General features: G+C 40.4%; 3 protein-coding genes and 1 long non-coding RNA gene across 4 annotated transcripts in view; 1 reads left to right on the forward strand and 3 right to left on the reverse strand.

The window, feature by feature from the left end:
- Positions 1 to 463: 463 nt before the first annotated feature.
- On the reverse strand, positions 464 to 3,026 carry LOC103513701. Its single transcript, XM_026826830.1, has 5 exons — positions 2,955 to 3,026; positions 2,485 to 2,634; positions 1,874 to 2,133; positions 1,049 to 1,078; positions 464 to 604 (listed from the first exon to the last, which is right to left on the reverse strand). The coding sequence occupies exons 1-5, from the start codon at positions 2,956 to 2,958 to the stop codon at positions 464 to 466; spliced, it is 585 nt and encodes a 194-aa protein (XP_026682631.1). The 5' UTR covers positions 2,959 to 3,026.
- Positions 3,027 to 6,362: 3,336 nt separating this feature from the next.
- The window catches only part of LOC113469268, a 14,064-nt gene continuing 4,558 nt past the window's right edge, over positions 6,363 to 15,868 (forward strand). Inside the window, exon 1 of the mRNA XM_026826834.1 lies at positions 6,363 to 6,415. Coding sequence (XP_026682635.1) covers positions 6,412 to 6,415 — 4 coding nt within the window. The 5' untranslated portion in view covers positions 6,363 to 6,411. The remainder of the gene's footprint in view (positions 6,416 to 15,868) is intronic.
- On the reverse strand, positions 11,014 to 11,646 carry LOC113469269. Its single transcript, XR_003392736.1, has 2 exons — positions 11,382 to 11,646; positions 11,014 to 11,266 (listed from the first exon to the last, which is right to left on the reverse strand). It is a non-coding gene; the product is annotated as an uncharacterized LOC113469269 (long non-coding RNA).
- Positions 11,827 to 15,868, reverse strand: part of LOC103513704 (GTP-binding protein Di-Ras1) — a 61,684-nt gene continuing 57,642 nt past the window's right edge. The window contains exon 6 of the mRNA XM_008478553.3: positions 11,827 to 13,101. Coding sequence (XP_008476775.2) covers positions 12,869 to 13,101 — 233 coding nt within the window. The 3' untranslated portion in view covers positions 11,827 to 12,868. The remainder of the gene's footprint in view (positions 13,102 to 15,868) is intronic.

The raw sequence follows: 15,868 nt of genomic DNA on the forward strand, positions 1-15,868 counted from the left end.
CTTAGCAGTTACAGTTCCCTCTGTCAAACCTCTTGAAATTTTTTTTAAAAAAAAAGGTACCATCGGGATTTCAGGATGTAAAAGGAATTTTAATTGTGTTGAGCATAAATGCTTGTCACAAATGTCGTTCCCTGCTTAATGCACTACGCTAAATTTTATGACTTGACTAGGACTCGAACCACCAACCTCCAGATCCGAAGTCCACGGCGCTAACCACTAAACCACTGAGGTTGGTGGATTTCAGGATGTACATATTATATATATGGTAGGTACATACCTACCATTTGTTAGGAAGTTCGAATTAAGCACATAACTCGGGATTTCGGATCCCCCATAAGCCTGTGTCGTAACATTACACAGATGTATGCTAAAGCCCGCTAGTGAACTTTATAGTGATGGTAACCAGTAGATCAGCCCAGACCACAATCCTAGACTGAACCAAACCTAGTGATAACGCTTATCATTACAGCTTTAACCAGGTTGGTTTTGGTTTTCTTTTCCTATGACAGCAGCAGGTGCACCAACCTCTTCTTCTTCTTCTATGGAACCGGAATAATTTGATTTTGAATATTGGAAAACTAGAGAAGAGGCACCGGGCACTCATCTGAAACAGTTGGGAAAGTTTGCATTTAGGACAATAAAAATGTGTTCTTACTCTAAAGAGTCTAAAGGTAGAAACACACACGTCACGTGAGTTCATGTCACGCTGACGCCGAGGGTAGCTATCGTGAACGAAATCACCTACTATATTATCGATTATCGTCGATCTTTTAAATACATTTTTTCTGACGTGACGTGACTCCCCGTGATGTCACATGAGCTCACGTGACGTGAGGGCAGTGTGTTTCTACCATCATCAATTGCCATGTGTCATCAACCGTGCCAGGAGGCGCTCGAACGTCAAAAGTTTGAAGTGCCTCTCCGCCCGCCCGGCCTATAATTTTGGTGGCATTGAACAGAATGCCTCAGGCGTAAAACAGAGTTGTACGTTGTAATACACTGACTGTTTCCTAGGTGTAAGCAGGAAAAGGTCTAGAAAAATACTTACTATATTATTCCCTGCTGTTTGGTTGCCAAGCTGAAACAAAATGAAATAAAAGGAGCAAATGAGTTCATAGGAATCGGATAATACGATGGTAACCAAATTTGTTCCCTTTGTCTTGGATTGTTGAGGCGGTCTCTTCTTGATCCCTTGTGTGCCGCGTCCATTTTAGTTTAGGACTACTGCACTACTTTGCCTTGGATACACAATTGGCGAAAAAATCCATCTTTTCGTTATGATGGGTGTCGAGGCAATCGAACAAACCCGTACAATCCCAAAACCAGCCACCAATCAATGTTCTCTATGTTGGGATGGCACTTTTTCACAAATAAAGCTTGAAAAAGGCTCGTGGCTCATGCTGAATAAAACCTCTAACGGGTATTAATTGTGAAGCTAGTTATCCAATAGAACTGCAATTGAGAAGCTGGGTGCAAAAAGGGAAATTTGGATTTTTTGCCCTTTTTGCGTAAAACGGTTTTTTTTTTAATAGAACGTGGTGCGCTCTATTTTCCAGCGTTTGAACTGCAGTGATAATTAATTGTGAAGCTAGTTATCCAATAGAACTGCAATTGAGAAGCTGGGTGCAAAAAGGGAAATATGGATTTTTTGCCCTTTTTGCGTAAAACGGTTTTTTTTTTTAATAGAACGTGGTGCGCTCTATTTTCCAGCGTTTGAACTGCAGTGATAACTTTTTTTCGATGAGTTACGGCGTTTTTTGTAAACATACTTTTCAAGGATTTTGATGAAAAATTGAAAACCTTAAAGTTAAATATCTCAGTTTGATGATTTTCATTTATTGCCCTTTTTGCACTCAGCTCCTCAATTACTCACCTCGTTAGCGGCTTGTTCGAGGCGCGGGAACAATGTGTGAAGGTCCCACACTTTGCCGTTTATATTGACGTGCGTGTCGTTGATAAAGTCGAACGTGGCATTCAAGTTGACCAGCGTGCCGGAGATGTTACGGTACGTTTTGTTAATGAGTTGTTCGCCTCCCAGGAGATCAAACGTGGTGTAATACTTGGAGGCCAGAACATCCGACATGTTTCGAAGTTCGCGCCCCGAAAATTCCGCCTTCTCATCTCCAATTAGATCTTGACAAAGAAAAAGAAATATATGAAATACATCGTATATCGTATTCGATGATGTGACTTTTTTTTGGCTGAACCAATGAGATTCGCTTAAACACTTGCTCCACAAAGCGAAATCTCACAATCTCATTGGTTCAGCCATTTTTTGTTTCACATCATCATAGTATTTTGAGGGGTTTAACTTTACTGTATGACTCCTAAGGTTTTTAGTGACGTAAACACTGTGTAGGTCTCTTTCCAAGGATCAGACATCTATTAGGTTCCTGCGGACCGCCAAATCTGAGCTTTACTCTAGGATTCGCTTCGGCTTAGCCATTGCTCTGTAGTCCCAGGAATGTCCACTGTATTACTTACCCAGCTTTCTGCCATTGAATAGAACCGAATCACCTTTCACTTCAAAGGAAGTATTGGCATAGAGCGCTTTGAGAGCTGAATTGGCAGCTTCATCCGCTCCACGAATCTTGTCCACTCCATACGTGAGAATGAGAAATATCAGGAATCGTCCTGGGGGAAAATGGAGAAAAATGAGAAATGCACGCAATCAGGGACACTGCTGAAAAAGGGCTCCTTTCGGAAAAATGTCTTATGAGAAATTAATGGTTTCAGTTTCATCTAAAGGCGTCTAAATCGAATCGCTAAACAAAGCGTTTCAAGATTGTTATCTGGAAGGGAAATCGTCTGGAACATGACGAGCTGCCCTTGTACCCTCGATCCGAGCTGTACAAATATGTCTTTATCAATAACACAAGACAGTACTCCAGGCCAAGTTCCAGTACTAGCCTTAGTAGCAAGTTGATCGAAAATCGAAAAAGTTGAAAACTTACCCATGATGTGGCTTGAACTGCTACCTCCTGGGAACGAAGGACGAATGAGCTACCTACCAGTTATGATTTTCCTCATAAACAAACCCAACTGCAAAATAAATGACGAACTGCGTCATTTGAAGGTGGACTATGTCATCAAGGTAGACAATGACGATAATAGGCACTAAAAAACCAACATGGTTGTTTTACAAGTATATATCAAACGGTTGGTGACATTGAATATTAATAACAAGCTGGGCCCGTCCCTCCGGGAATTTTTTAGCCCGTAGTTTATTCGATGGTGGTTAAAGAAAATCAGTACCTATGTACCTACCTAATTTGCATATCGCCTTGGATTGGAACATGACGTGTTCAAACAGGGCAACTCTCAAGTCTTGGTCGAGCAGCAATTTTTCCTGAGACTTGTAGTACGCCGAGTTTTTATTTTACTTTCATGTAATGATTTGAAATCAAGACTAGAGCCCGTTCTCCCTTTATTCCTTTTTAGTCTGTCCTTCCTTTATTATTACAATAGTAATAAAAATCTGGTGTGAACATCACACGACTTTCCTTATCCTAATTGTTCCGTAAAATTTTATAATAATTATCTCTAACCGTTTAGTCGGTATAGCTGAAAACCGCCAATAAACGGCCGAAAATGTGAAAAAAAATCCCCCAAAAACGAGTTTTTTAGGTTTTTTGGCTTTATGGTTCTCCGGACCACCCACCACTTTCGTGTTCCTGGGAAAAAGTTATAATAATTATCTCTAACCGTTTAGTCGGTATAGCTGAAAACCACCAATAAACGGCCGAAAATGTGAAAAAAAAAAATCCCCCAAAAACGAGTTTTTTAGGTTTTTTGGCTTTATGGTTCTCCGGACCACCCACCACTTTCGTGTTCCTGGGAAAAAGACCTTTAATTTGATATATAGGTCGACCAGGTTTGGATAAGTCCTTCTACCTATGGGAACAGACAGACGACACCGAAGCGAATGCAATAGCCCGTCCCTTATACCTTTTTTTATTACTATCGTAATATTAAAGGAAGCACTGGCTAAAAAGAAAAACTTCTACATAAAGGTGATAGGACAAGTTTTATTAAAGGTGATAGGACATAAAGGTTGAAATAATGGGACAAGTTTTATTACTTATAATATTAATTACCTAATTACTGGGTCATTATATCTGACATCTTTAATTTCCACGTGCATGTTTAAGTACGTAAAGTGCGCTTATTTGACCGATAGTAAGCACCTAATTTTATTATAACTACTGGTTGACCCGTCTTTTGTACGGGACCACCACACATACACACCTACACCCACCACACACCACCCACACATCACACACCCATCACACACACCACACACCCACACCAACCACACACATAACACCACAAATCCATCACACACACGTCACACATCCATCACACCACACACACCAATCACACCACATACAACCACACCCACCACACACACGGTCGCGCTACGCGCTCCCTGACACGTCCCACAGTGCAGCATAATAGGCATAACTTTGAATCAGGATGAAATGTGACGATTTTAAGTACCTTATGTCACCCGGAGTACTTTTCTTAACAACCACAAAAAATTTCATCAAAGTCGTTCATGTGGCAGATTATGGAGCAGTTGGTTTTCACTCTCAGAGTGAGCATCCTGAAAATACCTAATATGAGGGAACTAGAAAAACGCACTCGTATTAGTAAACATCATAATATGAATGTTCAAATATATTTAACTATAGGTAGGTAGTAATATATTTTTTATAAGTACAACACTTTACGGATAAAATTTAAGAGTAGATAGTGAAAATAGATGCTAAGATAAGTTATAAAATGTGACGATTTTAAGTACCTTATGTCACCCGGAGTACTTTTCTTAACAACCACAAAAAATTTCATCAAAGTCGGTCGACCCGTTTTTGCGTGAAAAGAGGACAACCAAGGGTCTATTTTTGGAATCGTGGATGCATAAGGAGTAAGAATAACCCACAAAAACACAAATGTGAAAAAAAAGGCCAAGTTCCTATCCAAAAAATGTCGGCCTATAAAAGTGGTGAGATCTGAAAATTAAGGCCAAGTCTGTATTCCCAATTTTTCGTGTCTGCTGAAAATGTTGGGTCTGAATTCCTTCAACCTTCTCTCAATTTCAACTTGGCAATGTTTTTCCTTCTCAAATTAATACCTAAATAGGTACCTATTAACATGAAAATAAAAGGAATAATAATAATAATAATAATAGTGCTTATTTATACTGCTCGCATAGGACTGAAAAGTCCCTTTACTCCAGCAGTAGGCTACTACGTAAGTAAGGAAAGAAAAAGTTATCAGGGGATTTGCAGACGGCAACTTTTGAAGATCTCTGGAATTTGTTTTTAAATAAAAAGCAAAGGACAGTAAAGTAAATGAATTATGACCACTAAGAAGATATGTCTCCATAATAAGCTACTAGCCCTCAATTCGGCCCTTAAAGGTGTGTCCATACATAGTCGACCGGCCGTTGTCGAGGCAGTGTGGACGGTTCAGTCAACATAGAGCGACGGCAACGGGAAATGGGAAGTATTGTGTCTCTTCTCGCCCATCTGATGAGAGGCATACTACGGGATGGGCATGCTACGACACAGCTGGCTGTAGGACTATAAACAGGGAGGAGAACAGCTATCCCTAACCAGCCTAGCTAGCTGGCAATTTTCAAAGGGTTCTCTCTGCTTTTAAAGACCAAGTACAAGTCCTCACGATGGTTGACTGCGGTTCAGGACGAGCCTGCCACTTTAACATGGTTAGAGCTAGAGATCATCACCCCGGTGTATAGCAGATACAAAAAGATTTATCTTTATTCTGCTATTGCCATTCGGCGAAAGGTAAAGCCGCTAAAACAACAACAACAACAACAACAACAACAACAACATTAGACGAAAACTCGTTTCTGCTTATGTGCATCATAAACGTTTTTTGATTAACTTACGTCTTACGTTTCAATTATCGTCACGTAAGTTAGCCGAACAAAAACTATCTTTTATTGCAAGTGGGTATTTTTTGTTTAGACCAGAAAAATGGTGACTGTCAAACTGTCATCTCGGGTTCTAATGTGTGTACGACATCGTACATACGAATTAAAATTACATAATATCACTGATGCGATTTCTAAAATTTTGACCGGAATTAGGCAAAGTCCGATCTCAATTAAAATAACATACTTGAAAAGAAAATTATTTTCTAAATTTACTTGTAGGAATGAAAAACAAAAAATACACATAAAAATAGTGGTAATAAATTCATAAAATAGTTTATGAAAGAAAAATAATACTTAAAGTGATATAGGTAGTATTTCATTATACCTAACAACCTATGAGACTTTTGTGGAAACTGCCCTCACGTCACGTGATCTCATGTCACGTCACATGAGTGTGGCTCAAAGTATCGGAATTGTTATTGGATCCCTCTCGTCTCCTGTTCGTGAAAATGAGTGAGTATATGTATGACCATGGTTGAATACTAGTTCCGCAAAATTTACCTTTTTTGAAAGTCCCACATCTGAATTCGTCAATTTCCATGAAAAATTGTTTTTAAGGAACTGAGATGCCATTGTAATGAAAACAAGAAGGATTTTTTTTTTTTTCATAGTCTTTTCCATTTTTCCGGTTGATTACCATTAGGTATCAATATTTGACAAAAATTTGTACTTGTTTTTCGATTGCAAATATTTCAACGGGTTACTTTCTGGTGTTCTCGTGTTGACCCAGCACCTAAATGGGAAGTATTGTGTCTCTTCTCGCCCATCTGATGAGAGGCATACTACGGGATGGGCATGCTACGACACAGACCACAAGCGTCCAATGTAGCAGTTGTTTCATCGCTACGAAAAAAAAACGGGGGGGAAACACTCATCTTTAAAAAAAAAACGTCTAATGTAGCAGTTGTTTCATTTCTACGAAATAAAAACGGCGGTGGAACACTCATCTTTTAAAACTAAGAAAAAAATATCAAGACTCCTCTGGTCACCCAGCGATACGACGAGTGTTCCTTATAAAATGTTGTTGTCTTCAAATGTCGGGAACTTGGCCACTAGGTCATTCTTCCTTATAAAATAAGTCTAATTGTACTTTTTTTAAAAGAGGTTTGACAGAGAGAACTGTAACTGCTATGGTCTTATCGTCCCGAAATCGAAGAGAGAAGGAAGACAGGATAGGAGAAAGCCAGCCGTTCCAGTCTTATCGTCCCGAAATCGAAGAGAGAAGGAAGACAGGATAGGAGGAAAGCCAGCCGTTCCGAGAACGAACATTATCCCCGCCCCGGGCGGGAATCGAACCCGCGGCCTAGCGCTTACAAGGCAGACGCACTACCAACTAAGCTAACTAGGCTGGATACCTATGTAGGTATAACTCGAAAAATGGTTAAATCCGAGCGAAAATGTTTTTCCTATGTGCCATAATGGCCGAAAGATTATAATTTGAAAATGAAAAGGAGTCATTTTGACTCCATCGGGCATTCTAGTGTTAATGTTAATTTATGTATTCTTATTATTCGTGAACCATTGGTTTACAGAGAGGCTCCTGCTCACGTGTCTTATCCTGTGTCAAGGATACCAAATACTTGGACATCCATCCATCTGTGTCTACACTCCCAGTGTGTACCTAACTAGTCCCCCACCCGAACAAACCCGTACAATCCCAAAACCAGCCAACAATCAATGTTCTCTATGTTGGGATGGCACTTTTTCACAAATAAAGCTTGAAAAAGGCTCGTGGCTCATGCTGAATAAAACCTCTAACGTGGACATCTACCGTAATGCCTCTCTCGTCTGTTCAGAAAATTCTAGTCTTCATTTAATCAACAGATCAAGTCTGAAGTTGAACGTGGCAAATTCCAGGAATGTCCACTGTATTACTTACCCAGCTTTCTGCCATTGAATAGAACCGAATCACCTTTCACTTCAAAGGAAGTATTGGCATAGAGCGCTTTGAGAGCTGAATTGGCAGCTTCATCCGCTCCACGAATCTTGTCCACTCCATACGTGAGAATGAGAAATATCAGGAATCCTCCTGGGGGAAAATGGAGAAAAATGAGAAATGCACGCAATCAGGGACACTGCTGAAAAAGGGCTCCTTCCGGAAAAATGTCTTGTGAGAAATTAATGGTTTCAGTTTCATCTAAAGGCGTCTAAATCGAATCGCTAAACAAAGCGTTTCAAGATTGTTATCTGGAAGGGAAATCGTCTGCAACATGACGAGCTGCCCTTGTACCCTCGATCCGAGCTGTACAAATATGTCTTTATCAATAACACAAGACAGTGCTCCAGGCCCCTACGCAACACCAGGTTCCGTATCTATACGACTGGTACATTCACCATCAACAATTCAAGGCTCATTGTGAGAGATGAATCTTATATCAATCTGAATGACGATTCCTCTCTGCATCTGATGGATGGCTCGTCCGTCAAGCTATACGGAGGCGGTTTCATCGACGTTTCCAAAGTTATGATTTTCCTCATAAATAAACCTAACTGCAAATGACGAACTGCGTCATTTGAAGGTGGACAATGTCATCAAGGTAGACAATGACGATAATAGGCACTAAATCTACGCAACACCAGGTTCCGTATCTATACGACTGGTACATTCACCATCAACAGTTCAAGGCTCATTGTGAGAGATGAATCTTATATCAATCTGAATGACGATTCCTCTCTGCATCTGATGGATGGCTCGTCCGTCAAGCTATACGGAGGCGGTTTCATCGACGTTTCCAATTGGTCTGTTTTCAACATAATAAATTCCACAGTTGTCGTTTCAAGTGAGGGGTCTATCGTGCTAACTAGGTCGAAATCATTAATCAATACTCATCTATACGTTGACGATGCCAAACTCCTGTGAAGCTTGAATTCTCTCACATAAGTCATTTGATCGTTTCCATGAGTGAAGGAGCAGGGTTTCGTTATCGGGGTGGTCCTCTGCTGAAGTTGAAGAAGAATACAGTCGTCAGCACCAGACATGGCTTGAGAAACAAAGTCAACTTTGAATGCTCCTGGGAACGAAGGACGAATGAGCTACCAGTTATGATTTTCCTCCTAAATAAACCTAACTGCAAATGACGAACTGCGTCATTTGAAGGTGGACAATGTCATCAAGGTAGACAATGACGATAATAGGCACTAAAAAACCAACATGGTTGTTTTACAAGTATCAAACGGTTGGTGACATTGAATATTAATAACAAGCTGGGCCCGTCCCTCCGGGAATTTTTTAGCCCGTAGTTTATTCGATGGTGGTACTAACATTTTTTTACCCTCAAAGTAACATTTTTGCTTTGATAATTTTCGAATGTTTTGCTATAAGATAAAATTACTGATGTACCCTGAGTGATTCCGAAAAATCACCAATTTTAATTAATATCTTCTAATCTAAATATTGTCTTGATAAAAATAATGATTGTTTTTATTAAATTTTAGTACTTACCTTTCGTCTCGCTGGAGGACGTAAAACTGAGACAAAACCAGCTCTGTCAAGCCACAGACAATAACATTGGCTCTTTTGAGGGTACCTGAACGGGACTACGGTCAAGTCCGTCTCATTAAGTAGGGTACAACGACATAATTATTGTACCTGAATATCCCTCATCAGACCCCTACGACTCGGGGGCCCTGAGCTAGCTCTTTGGCCTTGATTACACCTCTTGGTATCCTCTTAAGCCTTGTACAGACAGTGCGAGGCTGCTCGCTTCGAATGCCTCGCTACATCTGCCTCAGGTCAGGCAAACGCGGAACGACGAATCAAAACTTTCTCGCTTTGAGTTCATAGGTCGTCGCGACAAATTTCGAGATCAGAGCTCATTTGTGTGAGAAAATGTGAAATTGCAAATACAAATGCTCGATGCGAGCACGCGAACCACCCAAATGACTCAAATACGGAAAGTAGTCAATATGGTGCCGTCGTCCCGTAGAAACGTGCAAATTGCAGCCTGAGTAGCTGAGGCAGATGCAGAGAGGTACAGACTATTCGAACAGCTCGCTACGAGGCGCCTTTGAGCACTGCCGTTTACCGACAAGTATTTCGTCTGGAACATGACGAGCTGCCCTTGTACCCTCGATCCGAGCTGTACAAATATGTCTTTCCGCACTAGGTTAATTAGTAAATTTTACAAAAGTGGGCCTCATCGATTTTTAGCCCGTCCTTCCTTTATTATTACGATAGTAATATAAAAAAAAATCTGGTGTGAACATCACACGACTTTCCTTATCCTATTGAATGGTGCTATTTTGGGTGTTCTGTTGTAACATTTACAATAATCTGGTGTGAACATCACACGACTTTCCTTATCCTATTGAATGGTGCTATTTTGGGTGTTCTGTTGTAACATTTACAATATCTCTAACCGTTTAGTCGATATAGCTGAAAACCGCCAGAAAGCGTCAAAATACCGCCAACTGCAGCAGCTATTTTAACCAAACGTTTTGTGTTGCATCCTTGTCATATTTGTGAACTACATACCAAATTTCAAGTCTTTAGCTTATACCGTTCCCGAGATATTTTGTTTACAGACAGACACACACACGGACCAATGGCTGAAACTTTGGATTTAGGCTCCAGAGACCTCAAAACGTGTTTTGGCACTAAAATCTGACCATCGAAAATTTGACCCGATTACATTACTTTCCTTCCTATAGGAAAAGGAAAGGTAAAAAGGTATAAGGGACGGGCTACTGTATTCGCCTCGGTGTCGTCTGTCTGTCTGTGTGTCTGTCTGTTCCCATAGAAGGACTTATCCAAACCTGGTCGACCTAGGTATATAATATACCTTTCAAATTAGAGATCTTTTTACCAGGAACACGAAAGTGGTGGTGCAAATTTTGTCCAGGAAACCAAAAAAACGAAAAAAAAAAAAACATAAAAACTGGTTTTTAGGGGATTTTTTACTTTTTATCCTATAGGTTTTTTCACATTTTCTCACACAAATAAGCTCTGATCTTGAAATTTGTCGCGACGACCTATGAACTCAAAGCGAGAAAGTTTTAGATAATCATTATGTCAAACACCTCTGAATCGAGTCATCGACAACCCAGCATCAATCTTAGTTTTGGGTCTTCAGTCTATTTCTACCATTCGTCACTCCTTCTAGTGAATGGATCTTCTGTGAGCCTAAACGATAGATCCTTCATAAATCAAAATACGAGTTCTATAGGATTACACGACAGCTCTCTCACTTTGACCGACTCTTCGTCTATCTCAGTAAGAAAAACTGAACACCCATCTGGCTTATATTCAAAAGCCTATTTCCTGTTGACAGATAAGTCCTCCATTTCTTTGACAGAGAGCTCTACCTTTTATATTGAAAAAAAATCCCACAATTATTACTCAATTAACATTAAGTCACCCATCCATTTATTGGCCTTGCTCGGCGTAGCTTAACATAGGTGACGCTAAAACCAGCTCTACCTTTTATATTGAATATCCTTCGCATGTATTGTTATCTCATGACGCGTCCATTAGACTGGAACGTCGTTCCTTTGTGAAGTTGCATGGTGCAGCCACTATCGGTTTATATGATAACTCCTCTCTGGAATTGAAAGATGCATCTTCCCTTTCATTGGCCAGTGGTACAGTTGCTGATTTGCATGAGGGTTCCTCTCTTATTCTTGACAGTGCCTCGGTTACACTTAATAAGAACTATCATCAGAACAATCACTCTGCTGTTGTTCTACGCAACTAACAAGCTGGGCCCGTCCCTCTGGGAATTTTTTAGCCCGTAGTTTATTCGATCGTGATTAGAGAAAATCAGTACCTATGTATTTGTTTAATATTCAGTTTATTATCATTCTTGATTTGATTTTTTGATTTTACTTTCATGTAATGGTTTAAAATCAAGACTAGAGCCCGAGGAGTTTAACATAGAAGTAAATTGGGTGTAAAATAGACACAGGAAAAAATAAAATTAAGAAGGTAGATATTGGTAGATGTGTGAGTTTTCAAATGATAAAGGTAGGTACGTTACTTGGACGACATTAAACAGAAAAGAACCATCCATAAGGGGCATTGCCTTCAGTTCTGTTCCATCCATAAAGCAATTCCCTTGTGGGTGTGGTTCTTTTCTGCTTAGTGCTGTCCACTTAATATAAGAATGTACAAAAAATAAATACATACCTAGATGATAATAGGTAATAAAAAAAATCAATAATAAAATACGGTAAATAGGTACAACATTTAATTAATGATATCTACACAAACAACATCAAGCAACGTTGAGCGTGGAGAGTAATTGGACGAGTCCAGGGTCTGGGCTCTTCGACCGCGAAAAATTGGTACTAATTTTTATGACAATATAATATGAAAATGATATTACTTATATTATACGTATCTACATCGGAACATACATACCTAATGACTTGTAACTTGTATATTGGACTAGTTTTAAAAAAAATCGGTGTCGGAAATTCGACTGCGCCAACCCCCCGAAATGATCAGCTTTGCAGAAATTCAGTTAGCCAAACTGTTTTTTAAAGGGACACCTGGGATACTACATAGGTACTTTGAAGTTCATTATCCCCAATTTCCTACCAGTCGAAGAATCGAGCGCCCTAGAATTAAAATAGGATACTCTAACGAGGGATGGTAAGAGCCCGTTCCCACTTGTCTTTCGGAGAAAAATCGTGTCGTATGTAGTGGGAACACTCTCATTTAAATTACATTGCCTACAGGAAATTTGGGAAAAAATCGCTTGAAACTAACGACAAATAGGAACGGGCCTAAAAGCAGTCTACCGCAATCGAATTTTTGGGAATTTCTAAATTTGAATTCTTCGTGTATTCTTCTTGACTTATCCCTTGAAATAAACAGTAATTATAATTCTGCACATGAATGGGGCTTCAGTCGAACGACGCTAGCCCACTCTGGCGTTGAAAACAGGATACACTAACGCTCGCTCATTACGACACGTTACACTCGTCCACGCCGCCCTGGGCCGAGTCTCGGATCTGCTGTTTGGTCTTTCGCGAGCAGCGCCGAATCAGCGAGCGACTGCGCGGTTTGGACGGAGGCGCAGACGTGGACGGTACGACAACCGGTGAGCCGGGGCCACCGCTGGTGACATCGGTGAGGGATTTGGTGGAAGCGGTGGAGTCCGAGTGAGACGGACACGGGCTGGCGGACCGACGCATGCCTGTGCGGGCGAGAAAAGAGGTTGAAATAGATTATCAAATTGAAAGTAAAAAATATTTTGGTGGCGCGCAGTTAGCCCAGTGGTAAGGCGCTTGCTTGCCATGCAGAAGGTGCCGGGTTTGATGCCCACCATCGACAAAAATTTGTACTCGTTTTTCTATAGCAAATATTTCAACAGGTTACTTTCTGGTGTTCTCGTGTTGACCCAGCTCCTAATTGGGAAGTATTGTGTCTCTCCTCGCCCATCTGATGAGAGGTATACTACACGCAGTTAGCCCAGTGGTAAGGCGCTTGCTTGCCATGCAGAAGGTCCCGGATTTGATGCCCACCATCGACAAAAATTTGTACTCGTTTTTCTATAGCAAATATTTCAACGGGTTACTTTCTGGTGTTCTCGTGTTGACCCAGCTCCTAATTGGGAAGTATTGTGTCTCTCCTCGCCCATCTGATGAGAGGTATACTACGGGATAGGCATGCTACGACACAGACCTCACGAGTCTAATGTATAGCAGTTATTTCATTGTAACGAAATAAAACAATATTATCTTCACACTGCTCCGTGACTGGAGTGTGGCCTGCACGGATAATGAGACTTGGACATTACTCCGATCAATATTACTCCGATCAATTTGACCCCACATAAAGGCCTTTCTCCTGCTTTTTACACACACATCATTTACTGAAAACGTGAAAACTCCAATATTGTCCTAAAATTCAGAACTCTCGAAAGCTTTTCACAAACGGAAAGAAAAAGATAGATAGAGAGAGAGAGAAAGAAAGAGAGAGAGAGAGAGAGGGAAGAGAGAGAGAGAGAGAGAGAGAGGAAGGGAGAGGAGAGAGAGAGAGGAGTATGAGTATAATAGAAGCTTCAATTTGTTTTTGATGATAAGGAAATGAGATGTAGTTTGTCCTCTGTAAAAGCTTTTCCCTCTCATTTCCTCTCTCTTCTACTTCTTTCAGGGCCGTATTCCGGGGGAGGGCCCCACTTAGGAAAAATTTCGCTCCTAAAGGTAGTATAGTAGTATTCTAAAATTATTGCCCTAAAATTTGGAGCTTCCACCCCATAAGACTCTCTTCAAATTCTTGGGCCCCCTCCCTTCGCCAAAAACCTGGAGACGGGCCTGACTTCTTCTTTACCTTCTCTTTTTAGCCCGTCCTTCCTTTATTATTACGAAAGTAATAAAAAAGGTATAGTGGACGGGCTATATTGTATTCGCTTCGGTGTCGTCAGTCTGTCACACTGTCTGTCCCCATAGAAGGACTTATCCAAACCTGGTCGACCTATATATCAAATAAAAGGTCTTTTTACCAGGAACACGAAAGTGGTGGTGCAAAATTTGGTCCAGAGAACCATAAAGCCAAAAAACCAAAGAAACTGGTTTTTGGGGGATTTTTGTCACATTTTCTCACACAAATGAGCTACGATTTTTAAATTTGTCGCGACGACCTATGAACTCAAAGCGAGAAAGTTTTAGATAACACTTCAGTCGTTATTTTAAGACCGGTTGTAGCGTCAACTATGTTTTTCTCTCTCTCTATTTCCCTTCTCTAACACTATAACTTTCTCTCTCTCTAACCCTTTCCCTATTCCCTCCCTCTCTTTTCTACTGTCTCTCTCTCTCTCTACCACTCTCCCTATAATTTTCTCTCTCTCCCTCTCTCTATCTATCTGTCTTCTGTCTCTTTCTCTGTTGAACAATACCACAAAAGGGTTTTTCACTTGTGCTTTGTGAAAGGAAGTATGGATGGCTGAATTGAAGTGTTCATCTGAAACCAGTGGACATTTCAAGAGAGGACCGGTTTTAGCGTCACCTATGTTAAGCTCCGCCGAGCAAGGCCAATAAATGGATGGGTGACTTAAACATTATATTGGCAGTTATTAGGAAACATTAAACGGAATAAAAGGAGAACGGGCTCTAGTCTTGATTTTATATCATTACATGAAAGTAAAATTAAAAATCAAATCAATATTCCCATTATAATGTTCAAATCACCCATCCATTTATTGGCTTTTCTCGGCGTAGGTTAACACAGGTGACGCTAAAACCGGTCTTAAATTATCGAGTGAACTGTTATCTAAAACTTTCTCGCTTTGAGTTCATAGGTCGTCGCGACAAATTTCAAGATCAGAGCTCATTTGTTTCAGAAAATGTGAAAAAAATTCCCCAAAAACCAGTTTTTTGGCTTTACGGTTCTCTGGACAAAATTTGCACCACCACTTTCGTGTTCCTGGTAAAAAGAACTTTAATTTGATATATGTATGAGTCGACCAGGTTTGGACAAGTCCTTCTATGGGGACAGACAGACACCGAAGCGAACACAATAGTACGTCCACTATACCTTTTATTATTAGTAATAATAAAGGAAGGACGGACTAATAAATCTAGGCGCACGGCAGTGCGCCAGGCCATCCATTTATTGGCCTTCCTCGGCGTAGCTTAACATAGGTAACGCTAAAACCGGTCTTAAATTAACGACTGAAGTGTTATCTAAAACTTTCTCGCTTCGAGTTCATAGGTCGTCGCGACAAATTTCAAGATCAGAGCTCATTTGTGTGAGAAAATGTGAAAAAAAAAATCCCACAATTACTCAATTAAATTTAAGTCACCCATCCATTTATTGGCTTTGCTCGGCGTAGCTTAACATAGGTGACGCTAAAACCGGTCTTAAATGATCGACTGAAGTGTTATCTAAAACTTTCTCGCTCTGAGTTCATAGGTCGTCGCGACAAATTTCAAGATTAGAGCTCATTTGTGTGAGAAAATGTG

The sequence above is a fragment of the Diaphorina citri genome, unplaced genomic scaffold, assembly GCF_000475195.1.
Source record: "Diaphorina citri unplaced genomic scaffold, Diaci psyllid genome assembly version 1.1 scaffold1010, whole genome shotgun sequence".
NCBI lineage: Eukaryota > Metazoa > Arthropoda > Insecta > Hemiptera > Psyllidae > Diaphorina > Diaphorina citri.

What these genes read in the sequence shown, in the direction of transcription:
- LOC103513701 (XM_026826830.1), bottom strand. An exon ending in TCGAACAAGCCGCTAACGAG is followed by an intron (nt 1,079 to 1,873) that starts GTGAGTAATTGA and finishes ATTTTGTTTCAG; the next exon opens with CTTGGCAACCAAACAGCAGG. An exon ending in AAACAGCAGGGAATAATATA is followed by an intron (nt 605 to 1,048) that starts GTAAGTATTTTT and finishes CAACTGTTTCAG; the next exon opens with ATGAGTGCCCGGTGCCTCTT.